Consider the following 14,068-nt stretch of genomic DNA (forward strand, 5'->3'; position numbering starts at 1 on the left):
GCACGAACCTACTCTCCACCAGTGAGGTCCTGACTCAAACATACATGTCACATGCTAAGCTTGTCTTTGGATACGCCTCCTCAGCTGTGCAACTCTCTGCAGCAGCATGCAGTGTGAGGCCGAATTAGCGAAGCCTGTCTGCTTTTTGTTTGCCTCCCAGCGTTGGAGTCCATGAAGGAACTCAGAGTCCAAATAGCAGCTGATGGTGTTTGTTTAGCGACAGTACTGGCTTTACCTTATTCAGTCAGTCTAACTGGCGCTTCCGGTCTCATCGGGTGTCCAATTCATGCCGCCCTGCTGCAATGTCCCTGAATAAATGTGTGTGCAGAGCGAGAGATGGCAGAGCATTTTGGAGGCAGCACTGACTTACAGAAATACAGACCATGGTTATAAAACCAAGTTTTGACTGAAGTTTCTATATCCTTCAGTATTGTTCATTACTTGAATTTGCACACAAACTGTGCTTGTATTTATATACCCTGGAGAGGCTCTTTGAATGTGAGTAGGTAATATATTTGGGTATATGCAGGGGCAGTGTGTGGGATGGGGATCTCAGGCGGGGGGACTATCCATTAGTGGGTTCAGCTGGATAAAGCAAGTGCTAGAGGCAGGTTCAGTAGGTTGGGTTATGACTCAAACTGAAAAAAGAAATAAAGCCTATTTTATACTCTGTGCAAGCGACGTAAACGCAGCTGTAAACAAAGGGACTGTGGACATATTTCATGTGCACAGAGAATTTTTGCATCTGCATGGCATCTTGGCAAATGCAATACATTTCTTATCCAAAAGGAGCCTGTTAGTTGCTCATGGTCCCAGTCAGTAGAGGTGAGTTGTCTAGAAGAAACAACAATGATTATGGTAAATTAAACCTGCTAAGTCTGCTGGCTAAAGAGGCCAAATATGCTGCATTCATTATAAATATAATCTCCATAAATACATTTCTATACACTATGAATAAAATGAAAGAACATGTATATGGTGTGTTTTTTTTTTATAGGATTTGCACCAACAGCTGGTTGATCTACTCCCATGATGAATTTCAAGTTAAATAACATCTTCATCCTCACTACTTGCAAAGAGGTGTTTACTCTATGTATCACGTGTATTTTAAGGACAAAAGATAGCGTTAAGTCATGCTTATGCTTTATTTGTTTTTTATTCTTGCAAAGAAAACTGTTTTAAAATGACAACTAAACAATGTGTTTTGCATTGTTACACTTATCAGTTGTCTTTGCTGGACTTTCTGCAGTGTAATGAGCTGCAGTCGTTAGCCAAAACTCTGAGAGCCTGCATACTATTTGTAAATGAGTCTTTTCTATCTAAGTATACAAACTGCAGCATGCTCAGTATCATTCTCACATCACAGGCATGCTGTGCCTAGGTACAGTTGCCAAGATGTGATTGGAGATTGGAGATTTTGGGGGAGGGATTTAATGAAGAGATATGTAATCTGTCTTTTGAACCTGGCATCCATGGGGAGGACTTAAAAATCCCAATGGGTGTGAAATATTTGTGAATTCTTATTCCATCCATTTGGAGAACATTCAATACTCTTTGAAACTGAATCCAAACCGCACAAATCCTCACATGACATGTTCATCAGTTTTGGGGCTAGAAACTAAGTTATGTGGCAGAAAATGGCAGAAGAATGGCATCTTAGTGGATCAGCATGATGTGATCCTATAGTAGGAGGTGATGCATTATGGAGTCTTCTAAAAAGATCCCATAATGTATGTAGACAAAGATATATATGCATGGCCTGTTAAGTGCTTTTGGATGTAAATGACCTGGCGTGATAAATGGTGTGATACAGGCATTGCGAGCTATCTGAGCCTTGTTTGAATCAGGACAGAATGAATCAGCACATTATGTGTACATTATGTAAATGTTTGCTGGTGTGGTTAATGGAGGTAAAGTCAGTTCACGACTGCCCATTACTCTTTCAAGGACTTGCTTTGGGGAGGGGCCCTTAATCAGCCTAGTGGAGTCAACATCATCTCTCGTCTGTGTTTTTATTACCATCAGGAGCTTAAAACATACCAGAGCATGTTTTTGTTTTGTATGCTAATGTGATTATCTCTTGTAAAATTTCATTCTTATCTCCTTTTTGGTTTTTAATATGTTCTCTATGGACGAGGAAAGGCCACAGATGGTGCGCTGACAGCTAGTTATTATTGTTATTTTGCCAGTATTTTTGGATATGGACAACACTATCCTCATTAAAAGATGTGAATACAAATAATAAATGATGACAAATAATGATAGTATTGATCCAAGGTTCTACTTATTTATAAAACTCCGAGCCAATTCTTAAGCCAAACAGTCTTTAATGACTGCCAGTGGATAAAAATGGTATTTCAAGAAGTCTCATGGGGACAGAAGTTTTGAAATGTTCTAAGGCAAAAATCGCTTGAAGAATGTCGTTTAAACAAATATACAGAGGTTTGGGTTGAAGAAATGGAATTGTTTTTTCGCAATATTTTTTTATTTATTTCGTAGTTGAATTGTTTTAGGCTCATGCGAGCAAATGGAAAACAAAAGAGAGGAATGATTGACCTTATGAAAGGCTACATCAAAAGGAAGTAGAAACATGCGATAAAGACAGTATAGAAAGTCATTGCTGAGCACATAATATACTGAGAGATGATGTTATGTGTAAATCAGTACAATGAAAAGATATTACAATAATATTATATACATGTAATGTTAATGTTGATTAGATTGGATGGACAATAGCTGATAGAGAATCAGGCCACTGCTGGCTTTTCACAGTTTGGCAGCAAATTCAAAGAAACATGCTTGTAGACATTAAGTCAGTGGTCAAACAAGCATCCGCCCACTGGACGCTGTCAAGACAACAACACAACAGATGGAAGTCATAAACTCTATTATTTCAGACACAGACACTCTTTGCTTGCTCTGTTTTCCCTCTCCAGCAACTGAGGGCTCTGACACACCAAGGCTGATGGTCAGCCGTTCATCGGCTGTGCGAGACACTTGGATTAGATGTTTGACTGTGCGACTAAGTGCACGAGAAGAGACCAGGGTATTAATACAGCAGTATTATTTGTAGCTTATTATCAGACATCTTGGAATAGAAATAACTAAAATGGTAAGCTAACACTGATTTGGTTACAGTTTGTATATACACCTTCCCAGGTCTTCCGCTTTCTCTTCCTCTCTCTAACTCGATTGCATAACTTTCAGAGCCACATGCTATTCATTTGCTGGCTTCGTGGTGTGTTCAAGACACATCAGACAAAGCTGATTTGAGCCAATGCAGCAGTTGGTCTTTTTTCACCACTAGTTCTGTGATATTGGCTTGTTGTGTCACTGCCTTAATAGTATCTTTTAGATACTATTAATACTGATAGTATTGGTGTAAAATGCAAATAATAACCAATGTTACAATCATCAATTGAGAAAGGTCTCCCATCCTTGGTTGCTCTTTGCGAGACCAAACAAAGGGGAAGTTCGTCAGGTTGAAAGCAGAAAAGAACTCCATCATGTCACAGGTGCTATGCCTCCAACTCTAATGGTGGGTTTCTAGGCCGTAGTGGTGTTTAGATCGTTGGTCTGCAGCCTCCTTGTTTTCTAGGGAGATGAATTAAAGAGGAGATGGTTTGAGGCAGACAGTGCTGTCGAAGAGAAAGGATGAAGAGGAGCTTCATTACTCCTCACCCCCAATACCCTAATACACTCTCACTCACAAACACACTCACACAGCCGCACACATAGAGTTGAACTGGGCCTCATTATTTCCTCATCTCCATCACCAGGAGGAAGTGAGGGGTTGCATGGGGTCTTCTGTGAGGTTGCTGATGTGCACCCCCACCCAAATCACACAGAGATGTGCAAATGTGTGTGTAGACTTGGACATTGATCTTCCGCACGCACGCACACACCCACACATGCAGTGTTGCTTCAAAGACAGCATAATTGAAAAAGCGCTGTCACTGAAGATGGAGGTGCAGCAGTTTTACTGTAAGTGTGCTGAAGCTTCATGAATACAACCCTAGAGAAAGTGCAGGATCTGGCTGAAGAAAACCCTCCTCCACTCTGAGCTTAAACATTATGTATTTGTAGTGGGTTTCACTTCAAGGAAAACAGAGCAATCGAAAATCTACATTTAAGCTCTTGACGTTAATGTAAAGCACACATAAAATTATTTTTTTTACTGCATATTATCTAAATAATTTTTTACACAGTAGCATTTTGTGGCTCAAACAGAAAAAGCCCAGTTTGCTATATATCAGTGGATCCTTTTGCAATACTAAGAAAACACTGCTCCGTATATCTATGTACTTTATTTATACTGCTATTAACAGTGCAGATTTCTTTATTGCTCAGCATTGTGCCATTTACTCCTGTCTGCGTTGCTTTCACAAATGGAAATATAGCTGTGTAACCTGGCCTGATGATTGTGCCTTCAGAGAGGGACTTAGTTACCATTTCCTTAAGGCTCATCTTGGGCACTGGATGTGCCAAAGAGCTGATTTATGTTCTTGCCTCCGTATTTAATAGCCTAGTGACTTGTCTAAATTACTACAGACCAGTAGCACTCTCTCTTCAATCATCATGCAGGGTTTTGAGAGACTGGTTATGACCCACATTTAAAACAGCATACCTGAAACACTGGATCTGTTGTAGTATGATTGCAAATAAACACCGTATGACTGTCTGTCAGGCTTGCTCACTGGTAAGCATCAGCCTGTCTGATCTGAAATATTAAATTACATAGCTTTGTCATGAACACTGAGACCCCACAAGAAAATGTTATCAGCCCCGTGCTCTTCCCAGTGTTCAAAGACAACTGCATTGCTTCTCACAATTAGAGCACCATCCTGAAATTGCTGCCACCACAGTTATTAGACTTATTGCTGTTGACAACAAAACAGTGTACAGTGCTGGTGAAATGCTGTGAGGAGAACAATCTCACCCTCAACACGGACAAGACGAGGGAAATAATTGTGGACATGGAAAGGAGAGGAGAACGCTGCCACTAATCATACATAGGGTTAAGGTGGAAAGGATAAGCACATTCACACTCCTGGGGATCTACATCAGCGACAACCTCACCTGTTGCACATCTGTGCAACAGGTGCAAATGCAATCCAATACAGCAGCTCTGCCATGAATTCTTCTTTAAATGTTTAGAATTTCTCAGTTATTTCGTTGGAACTGTCAGAAAGGTGATAATTCTACTACGTGTTTACTATTGAGGTGAAAGTGGAGTCATACTGTGTTGCTTCATAAGAAGAGAGGGTTCTAATGTTTTGGCCACGCTATTCATTTTTGGATTGTATTAAATTCGCAGTTGCACACAATGTTATGCCTGACCTGTGAACTTCTTGATAAGGCTGAGAAAATTTAGCATGTCACCAAAGATCCTCAGCAGTGTCTACAGATGCACCATTGAGAGCATCTTGGCTTGATGCATATTTCTTGTGCCTAACTACTTAATATTCAAAGGAAGAATTTCAGTGTACAGGGAAAGTTGTTTCTTTATTGTGCATGTGACAAAAATACGTAAAGCAGAAAGGGGAAAATAAGTAAAGGAGACTTTATATAAAAGCAGCTTTCTTCCCCCTCCCCCAATAGAAGTTCAAGTTAACTCAGAGATGTGGAAATGCCTAATGAATAATTCAGCAATTGTTACACACTACTATGGACTCATGCAAAGCAGCAGCAATAGCAGGGGAGGGGTGATGCCCTTTACAAACGTGAACCCAACTTGTCCACTATCCACTGTGCACTGCTACCCCACTGTGTTCCCGGCAGAGACAAAAGAGGAGCCATTATAAATCCCCTGTCTCAGAGGTCTGCCCCTTTACAGTGTGTTAAAACCCCTGGGAACTGATTAAACTTCAATTTCAAGCTTCAAGTATTAAAACCCATATGATGAGTTGTGTTCTGAATAGTACCTAGGACAAATGCACACATACAATACAAACACATAAAGTTTTATTAAGAAAGAGACTGTGCCACAACATTTTTAATATTCATTATTGATGCAACAAAACTGAAATCAGACTCAGTTTTTATTGTTTGGTTATATAAAAATGCCAGACAACTCTGTACATTACAGAAAGAGCCTGTAAACAACTGTTTAAATGCAAAAATAGCCAGATCACCCAAAATATATCTCTTCCAAAAGTACTGGAACATGTGACTGACATGCCAACATGACAAAAACATTGTGTGAGCGAAGGCAATCAATAAACAACGATGCCACCAACAAAAACCTTCACTGTGCAGCGGGGAACAATCCACCATTCAAAAAAAAAGACTTTATGAGCAGAAATGCAGCAGCCATACTGCATATAGAGTCACCTCATTAGCAGTAAGAAATTGAAAGCCAGTTTGCAATGTATAAAAAAAAAAAAAACTGCAAAGAGCCACAGTGTTTTTTTTAATTGATGAGACCAAGTTCAAGCTTTACCAATGTGATGGAAAACTGAAAGGGTGAATCTGCTCCTGATCCAAACCATATAAGCTCACGGTCATAGTTTGGCATGCATGGCTGCTTTAAAGATCCCTCTGTGGCTCACAAGTTATGGTCCTTCCAAAAGTCACAACAAAAAGTAAGACAGGCTGAGAAATCCTTCCAAAAGACAAACACATGAAAATTAAATAATTATTCAATAATATAAACTAAGTTTAACAAAATAAACAAAATAAAAACATGAACATGATAATCATGACACCTTACTGTGGCTGGGTCACCCTCACCGCTAACATACCAACAGAAAGTGCCTCTGCATTCTGTCCTCTCCCTCCATTTATCCTCTTAACAGCACTGAGTGCAAGCAGCACATGAATCTGCTCACACTCTCATCCCAAAATACAGAGAATGATATTCAGTTTGCTGCGATATCTCTGTTACACAGGAGGTATCGTCAGAGTGGACTCATTGCAGAAATACATGCACCAAACCCTGGCCCACCCTCTGAACACATCCATCCTCCACTACAATCACACTTCAGTATGAAGCAATAGCTGACATTGAATAGATACAGCTAGCAGCAGCTAGTTATTGTAGAGTGTAGATAGAGGTCATTGTTGCCGAGGGGAAATGAAGGGAAAAGAAATGTTCTGACAGTAAATTACATGCTGGAATCACATATTCCATGAGAGGCCTCCACATGAGACTGATGTTATAGAGTGTATCACCAATATGCCTTATTAACCTTTGACCCAAATAAATAATGCTTTATAGCACAGGATTCAGCAAACTGAAATCCAACATCATCTATATCATGTTTTATTTGTGCTGTCTTATTTGATGTAGTGTGTTTACACATGGTATACCGATGCGGCAGGCTTGCTATTTTAGGTCTTCTTACACTACATTAATCCCACACGTTATGCGTCAGCATAGAAATATCTCACAAATTCAGTCCTCACTGCCCATTATCCCATTTTTTTAGGTAAAAGCAGCCAGCAGTGATATTTTGGAAAAAAAAAACACACAAGCTGCACTGTTAGCATGATGAGACACCTTTGATGGACATTTAACTAAGGTTTGAGTCACATTTTTAGCAGCCAGTCTTAAGAGCCACAATACAAGTTCACATCATATTGCTTCCTGGCTTTTTATGTGGAGGTCGCTCTGGCTTTTTTAGGATTTGCTATTAGACTCCTTCAAAAAAAAAAAAAAAAAAGGCTTAAAGGCAGGGCCCAATACAGGGCTCACTGCCAGGTAATAACTTCTTTAATTGCTTATGCCTTATGCCCGTATTTCTACCTGAAAAATCCTCTACAAAGAGAGCAAGACACCCTTATTTGGAATGGGTTTAGGAGACACCTGCTATGCAGCATTGTCACCTCATTAACCCAGTGTCTGAACAGCAGCTATTTAGATGGTTTTACATACTCTCGACCCTCCTTCACTCCCTTTTTTTCTCAGTTCCCGTCTTACCGCGACCCTCTCTCTCCCTAGCTGTCTCTCACTGTCCCTTGGAACAAAATAAAATCAAACTGCTTATCTTTGACATAACAGGGCAGTTTTTACTCATGAAAGACTTTGCATAAATGTCATTCAGGTCAGCTGCTCCCGCTGGTAATCAAGCTGGGACGGTGATTAGGTGAAATTAATCGCAGGACTCTGTCGCTCATGGCTGACAGCCTGGGAGCCTGATGAGGTGTTCTCGTCCCAGGTGATGAGGCAGATCAGGCAGAGAGAGTGAAAGACATCAAAGCCAGGAAAAAATAGAAAAACTTGCATTAGATTAACACCCGAGAGACAGGCCCAAAAAGTGGCAAGTGGGTCTATGCAAGGTGTGTGTGTGTGTGTGTGGGTGGGTAGGTGGGTGGTTGGCTGGGTATGAAGTGGAATGAGGTAATGTGTGTGTGAGTTTTCATGCAGGTGTCTGGAGGAGGTGTCTTGGAAGTGGGGTGGGGGACATGAAAAGAAAAAACTAAGGTTTGATGTGATAATGAAGCAGCTTCTTTAGTCTTGATCTTCTCTTTTATCCAAATCACTCACTCATGCCTATTTGTCCAACAAATGTTTTTGTAGGCCTATAAAGTAGAGCTCAGCTTTCTGCTTTTCATATGGGAATACTAACATGAAATTCAGCCTGTATTCAAGTTTTTTCTCACTTCAAAAAATAAGTAGATTGGTGATAAACTCGATGTTAAACCATTTTCTTGGCTGTTTTCTGAGACCTCCTTCCTCTGAGTCATACACGCAATGCGTGTAGCATTTTCACATCCGCGTGTCACGCTGCCCCATGTCTTCATATCAGAGAAACCTAGAGCTTTAAGACTTGTCATGGTTGGTGTGAGTGAGCAGGAGTGATGCTAAGGTTAGCTCGCTGGAGCGTTTAGCTGTACATGGGCAGATTTGCCGGCCTGTGAACCCATAAACCTGCAATTACAAACCCTAACAACTCTGGCGCAGGGAGCCTGTACACCGTGGTTTTCCTCAGGGCTCGGGGATTTAAGCTTCACAATCAGTCAAGCGTGACTTCAGCAGCTAATTGCACAAGAGTGACACACATGCTACTGCACACACGCACACACTCGCAGATTCCTTTACAGGAGACAGACCAAGGATGGAGGTGGAATTTTGTTTGAAATTCATCAAATTTTAATCCAGTGCGTACATTTCCATATTTATCTCTTTGCGCTTCTAGCATCCACTTCCTCTTCGCATATGATTTTGTCCCTATTAATAGCTCGAACTGCTTCTTACCTATTACGAAAACATACAGAAACTCACACACTTGTCACCACAAGGAAAAAGAAAAAAACAGACAAACTCCTATCAGGTCCAGGCACTTAAAAACACATGTATCCCAAGATAGATAGTGCTGTCAATGAGTCACTCCATGTTTGTTACACTTGGCAGTAAATTGCCTGCGAAACAGATGAGGAAGAATCTTGGTACCGTCAGAGATACGATGCAGGATTCATACTACCCTCCTCCTCTCTTTAATGAATCAGTGTTTTTACTTAGTGCAATCTGCTCCTGCAAAATGGTCTTGCAATTGCTCTGTCTTCTCTGCAGCGTTGTCACCCCCTGCCCTGTTTTCCTCCGCCCCCCCCCAAAGGTAATTGTTCTTACCTGAGACACTGTAATGGATCCTGGATGAAGTATTGACCGCTGCTAGATTTTGATTAAGAGGCTGTAGGGCAGAACATGTCTTTAATGAAACTGAGGAATCAGCATTCTCTGGCCGGTAAGTCAAGGCTGTATGCTGTGCACTGTGGCCCACAGGCACCTTGATTAGGACTTGATCCTCAGCAAATCCAAGAGTTGGCCAATGCGACTGAATTAAAACAGATTAATTCATCCATTAATAATGCCTCAGGCGTGTGTAGTTTTTCTCTGGAGGCTTATAATCATTAAAGATTTGGGTAATCATATTCTGTAAGCTGTTTGCACTCACACTTTCACACATGCCGGCTCTCTCAATCACTCAGTCACCCAACTTGTTACTTGCACCCTTTCACTCTCTGATATATGAACTCACTCTAATACACTCAATCACTTTCTCCTTCATATACAAAAGGTCAGCCTTTATCAGTTAAAATTTTAGCATGAGGGATAACTTGCATTAGTTTCTCTCATCCTCTCCCTTAAATTGCCTTTTTGCTCATGTTAAAAACTGATTACGGAGATGAAAGGGAAACAGCTAGCTCCCCACGTTCTTTGAGCGTGCAAATGGACATAATCTAAAAGGCGAGTATTAGCATGCTAAAAGACACCACAGCTATGATGAACACCATTTGCCAAGACTTAATGCGATAGCTGGGTAAGATGATTAACTCTGAATCCATTTAATCAACCACAAGCGCTTTCTGAAATAACCAACTGTCTAGCGTTGGAGTAAAACTTCCCTCAGATCTGTTGGGAAATAGGTAGAGTAACAGTGTCAGATCGCACCGGAGGCCTGCCAAGCCTTGTTCTTTGAGGTGATGGACATCAAACATCATTTTGTGCACAGTATTTGTCATCCTCACTCATGTTTGAAGCTTACAATGGAGTGGGACTTAGAGCACATAGCAGCTCGCTCATTGACTGGGAAGTCAATGTGCCCTTGGGCTGCATCTTATTGACTTAAGTAGTTCAAGTAGCAAGACACTCACCTCCTTTCACATATCGACCCCTGTGTGTGTGTGCCGATAACTGGCCTTACTAATGCAATGAAAATTCTGGCCCCGTCGGTTAGACCTTTTCCCACAATGAACAACCTCTGATCTGGGGAGGAGCTTGTATAGGTGTTTACTTATACTAAAAATATTTTATTCCTGATTCATTTGTACTGCCACAGCTGAGCAAATACATCAACTGATCAACCACGACATTAAATTCGCCAGGCGCATTTATGGTTGTGGCAGATCCACGTGTTTACACATAAAATGTGGTCAGCGTGATGGATTGATTCAAGAAATGGCCTAAAGGATTAGCGTCCTCCTCTGTGTTTGTGTGCCTTTCGCAGACCTTGATGACCCAGTAGTGACAGTGCATCAGAGCATAGGAGAAGCAAAGGAACAGTTCTACTACGAGAGGACCGTGTTTCTACGCTGCGTGGCAAATTCCAACCCACCTGTTCGCTACAGCTGGCATCGTGGGAGGGAGGTCCTGACGCAGGGCTCGGATAAGGGCGTAGAGATCTATGAGCCTTTTTTCACACAGGTAAGCAAGAAACAATGTGGATAATTATGTATACAAAGACTATTCATTTATTGAATAGACCATGTTGAGGTATTTCTAGTAGAATTATATTGCTTGAGGACATTTGGCAATGCTAAGTATTTCAATGTCTTTTGTTATGAAGACATGCATCTTTTGTCCTCTTCCTGTATACTACAGAGAAAAAACAAATAGGCTGATACCGAAGTGAGAGAATGTGAAATGACAGCAATACTCTTCAGACAGCCCAACTCAAAATGCGTTTTCCAGGAGCTAAATTTTCTCCCTCTATCTCTCTCTCTCTGATATTAAGAGATACTCTCATGACCAGTAATCACTTGCAACTGTGGCACCCTCCTGTGGGTAACAAACAGAAGAGGAAAAAGTCTAGAAAGCATGTTTTATTACAGCAAAAATAAAAGCAGCAAAACAGTTTGGTGCAGGTAAACAGGTTATGAATTTTCATCAAATTGTTATGACACCTGTCTCACCACGAGAAGGTGTTTTTCCTGCAAATATGGGTGAGTAATTATAATTACCACTTCCTCCATCTTAAAATATTTTTGTTGGTTAATGTTTCTGTTAAAAAAGAAATTTTTGCAGAGTAAAAGATTGTGTTTCTAGCACACTCATAAGCATTTTTTTGATAATCCTGATAACTGTGATAACTGGCATTTCAAATTTATTATCATTATTACTTTTATTATCATCGGTCTAATCTGCTGTAGTACAGTATACTGAGGAGAATTTTTTCATATAATGCAGGCTTTAAAAAGGCATTTCAGATATGTAAATTATGACCTTTATCGGTCTCAATGAATAAGAACTGCAGTAACAGGCTATTGTGGGAAGCGCACACACACACACACACACACACACACACACAGATTAATAAGCCATAGAAGGTAGTATGTACTGAATCGTACAAAGGTGACATGTTGTGTTGTAAAACACTATAATAATTGTGTCGCTCTTGCTTTTATATTGCCTGTGTATCTGAGAATAGTAGGATCACTGTGTTTTATTGTTTTAAAACCTACCATAGACCCTAAGACTACCTCTTGTTGTGGTATGTGATAGTAAAAGTTGTACTTATTAGCCACTCTGAGTACCAGTATCAGTGTCACTTAACCCATTTTTACAAACCCACAGATGCAGAAAAAATGGGTTCCCTCCCTCCAAACCACTTTAACTAAATTTGACCATGGGTTTTTTTTACAATTTAAAACGTAGCAGCTTTGTCCAATAAAGGATCTTGTGCAGTCAGCAAAGGAACTGATCACGATTGTTCTGCTATTAGTATGGGGATTGTAGCTTTTTGAATTGAATGTAATTTGTATGTGGAATTGGGAATCAGAGAGAATGAAAACCTGTGAAACAGAGAAAGAAGATGTGAGATGGAAAAAAGAAGCTTAAGAAATTGAGAGGGAGGGAAAAAGGAAAGTGAAATGGATGTTTGGTCAAATAGAGAACGATGGTTGGAAGCTAATGGAGTGGGTGAACAGGGCTGAAGAGGCTGCACAAACAGGCCTCATCAGACTCTCCTCCCTCCTCTATCCTCATCTTCATTCGTCTTTGCTCCTTCCCTCGCTCCTTCATCCTGCCCTCTATTAAAGTTTTAATTGGGTCTGAAAATTTGAGCACAACCCAAACCCAGAGATTAGCTTTGTGTGAGTTCAACCCCAAATAAACCCTGACTAAACTCCTAGTAATTTGCTAATATAAATGTCTCATACCATTATTTTCAACACTATATGTAAAGGGGCCTGAAATAACCACAGATAATTTCATACAGCTTTATAACTGACCCAGATCAACTCTGTAGAGTAATGTCAAGTCCATTTAAGCCCAGTCAGTCCTGTACTTGTGCACAGAGTCTTTATAGCTCCTCACTTATTATTTTTCATTGCAGGTTCATTCTAGTGTGCCAAGCACCTTTTTCAGCCTACAAAATGTTTTTGTATTCCCAGTGATGCCATAGAAATGCAGAGGTGGCATTTCAAACTATATGGAGAACTAGTTCATAATTAAGTGAAGCCCAGAGCTGTGCTTATTGTGGAAACCCTGTTCTTTCTGCTGTCTGTTACTTTCTTTTCGCCAGAATAGCACAATTATCAGAGGTATATTGAAGCCATTTCACATTTCTCATCGGATTCTCATCTTGAGTCGATGTTTTCTTGTAGTGTTGTGTTTGGTTTTAGCATGTTGTCAAGCTCAGGAGAAGGCAACCATTCAAAGCCCAGTTAGTGACACGTCGCTAATCAGCCAGCTCAGTCACACTCGACACACATGTTAATTTCTACATTTTTCTTTGGTTTGGCTTCCGCACTCATTATCTTGGCCCCCAGGTAGCAAACACATTGATGTTGTTTTCCTCTTTACGACCATGCATTTTTAAGCTTATCCAGCTGGTTTTGCTTCTGTATTCTCAAAGATAAGCATTTAATCCTTCAAATAAAATTAAAACATGAAAACAACGCTGGAAATAAGATATGCTATGCTCACCTGACAGTACATTAATCTATCATTTCTTTGCCGTTTACCAAAAGCCATAAGTCCAAATTCTGAAGCTCTTGTGTACTTCAGCGTTCAGTCAATTCCCATCAATATGGCCATCAATCCCCTCTGTCCAATTCAGTTTAATGTGTTTGTCCTTTCCATTCCTTTCTCTGCCCCTTGCATTTTCCAAATAGATTTTCCTTCCAGTCTGCCCCATCCTGCTGGGAGTAAAGCTTACACTCTGAATACCAGGGACCTCATCTCTCGATATGTGCTCTAAAGCAGAGGAGGTGACAGAGAAAGAAGCAGAGTGGACTGTGTGGTCCACAGTCAATCTAATGAAATTAAAGCTATTCATGAGCCTCGTTGGATATGAAAGGTTTTGAAAGATATGAGTGATGTGAGTGCCATGTTGTGTTGCATGTC

General features: G+C 40.5%; 1 protein-coding gene across 5 annotated transcripts in view; it reads left to right on the forward strand.

Moving 5' to 3' along the window:
* Nucleotides 1–14,068, forward strand: part of LOC137102594 (MAM domain-containing glycosylphosphatidylinositol anchor protein 2-like) — a 169,081-nt gene that overhangs the window by 68,773 nt on the left and 86,240 nt on the right. For 2 of the 5 annotated variants that reach the window (XM_067482259.1, XM_067482261.1), the window contains exon 4: nucleotides 10,950–11,145. In XM_067482259.1, the coding sequence (XP_067338360.1) occupies nucleotides 10,950–11,145 (196 nt within the window). Of the gene's footprint in view, nucleotides 1–10,949; nucleotides 11,147–13,895; nucleotides 14,043–14,068 lie in introns of those variants that run through there. The other 3 variants (XM_067482260.1, XM_067482262.1, XM_067482263.1) reach the window with 2 other exon arrangements.

Source organism: Channa argus, chromosome 17 (genome assembly GCF_033026475.1).
Source record: "Channa argus isolate prfri chromosome 17, Channa argus male v1.0, whole genome shotgun sequence".
Lineage (NCBI taxonomy): Eukaryota > Metazoa > Chordata > Actinopteri > Anabantiformes > Channidae > Channa > Channa argus.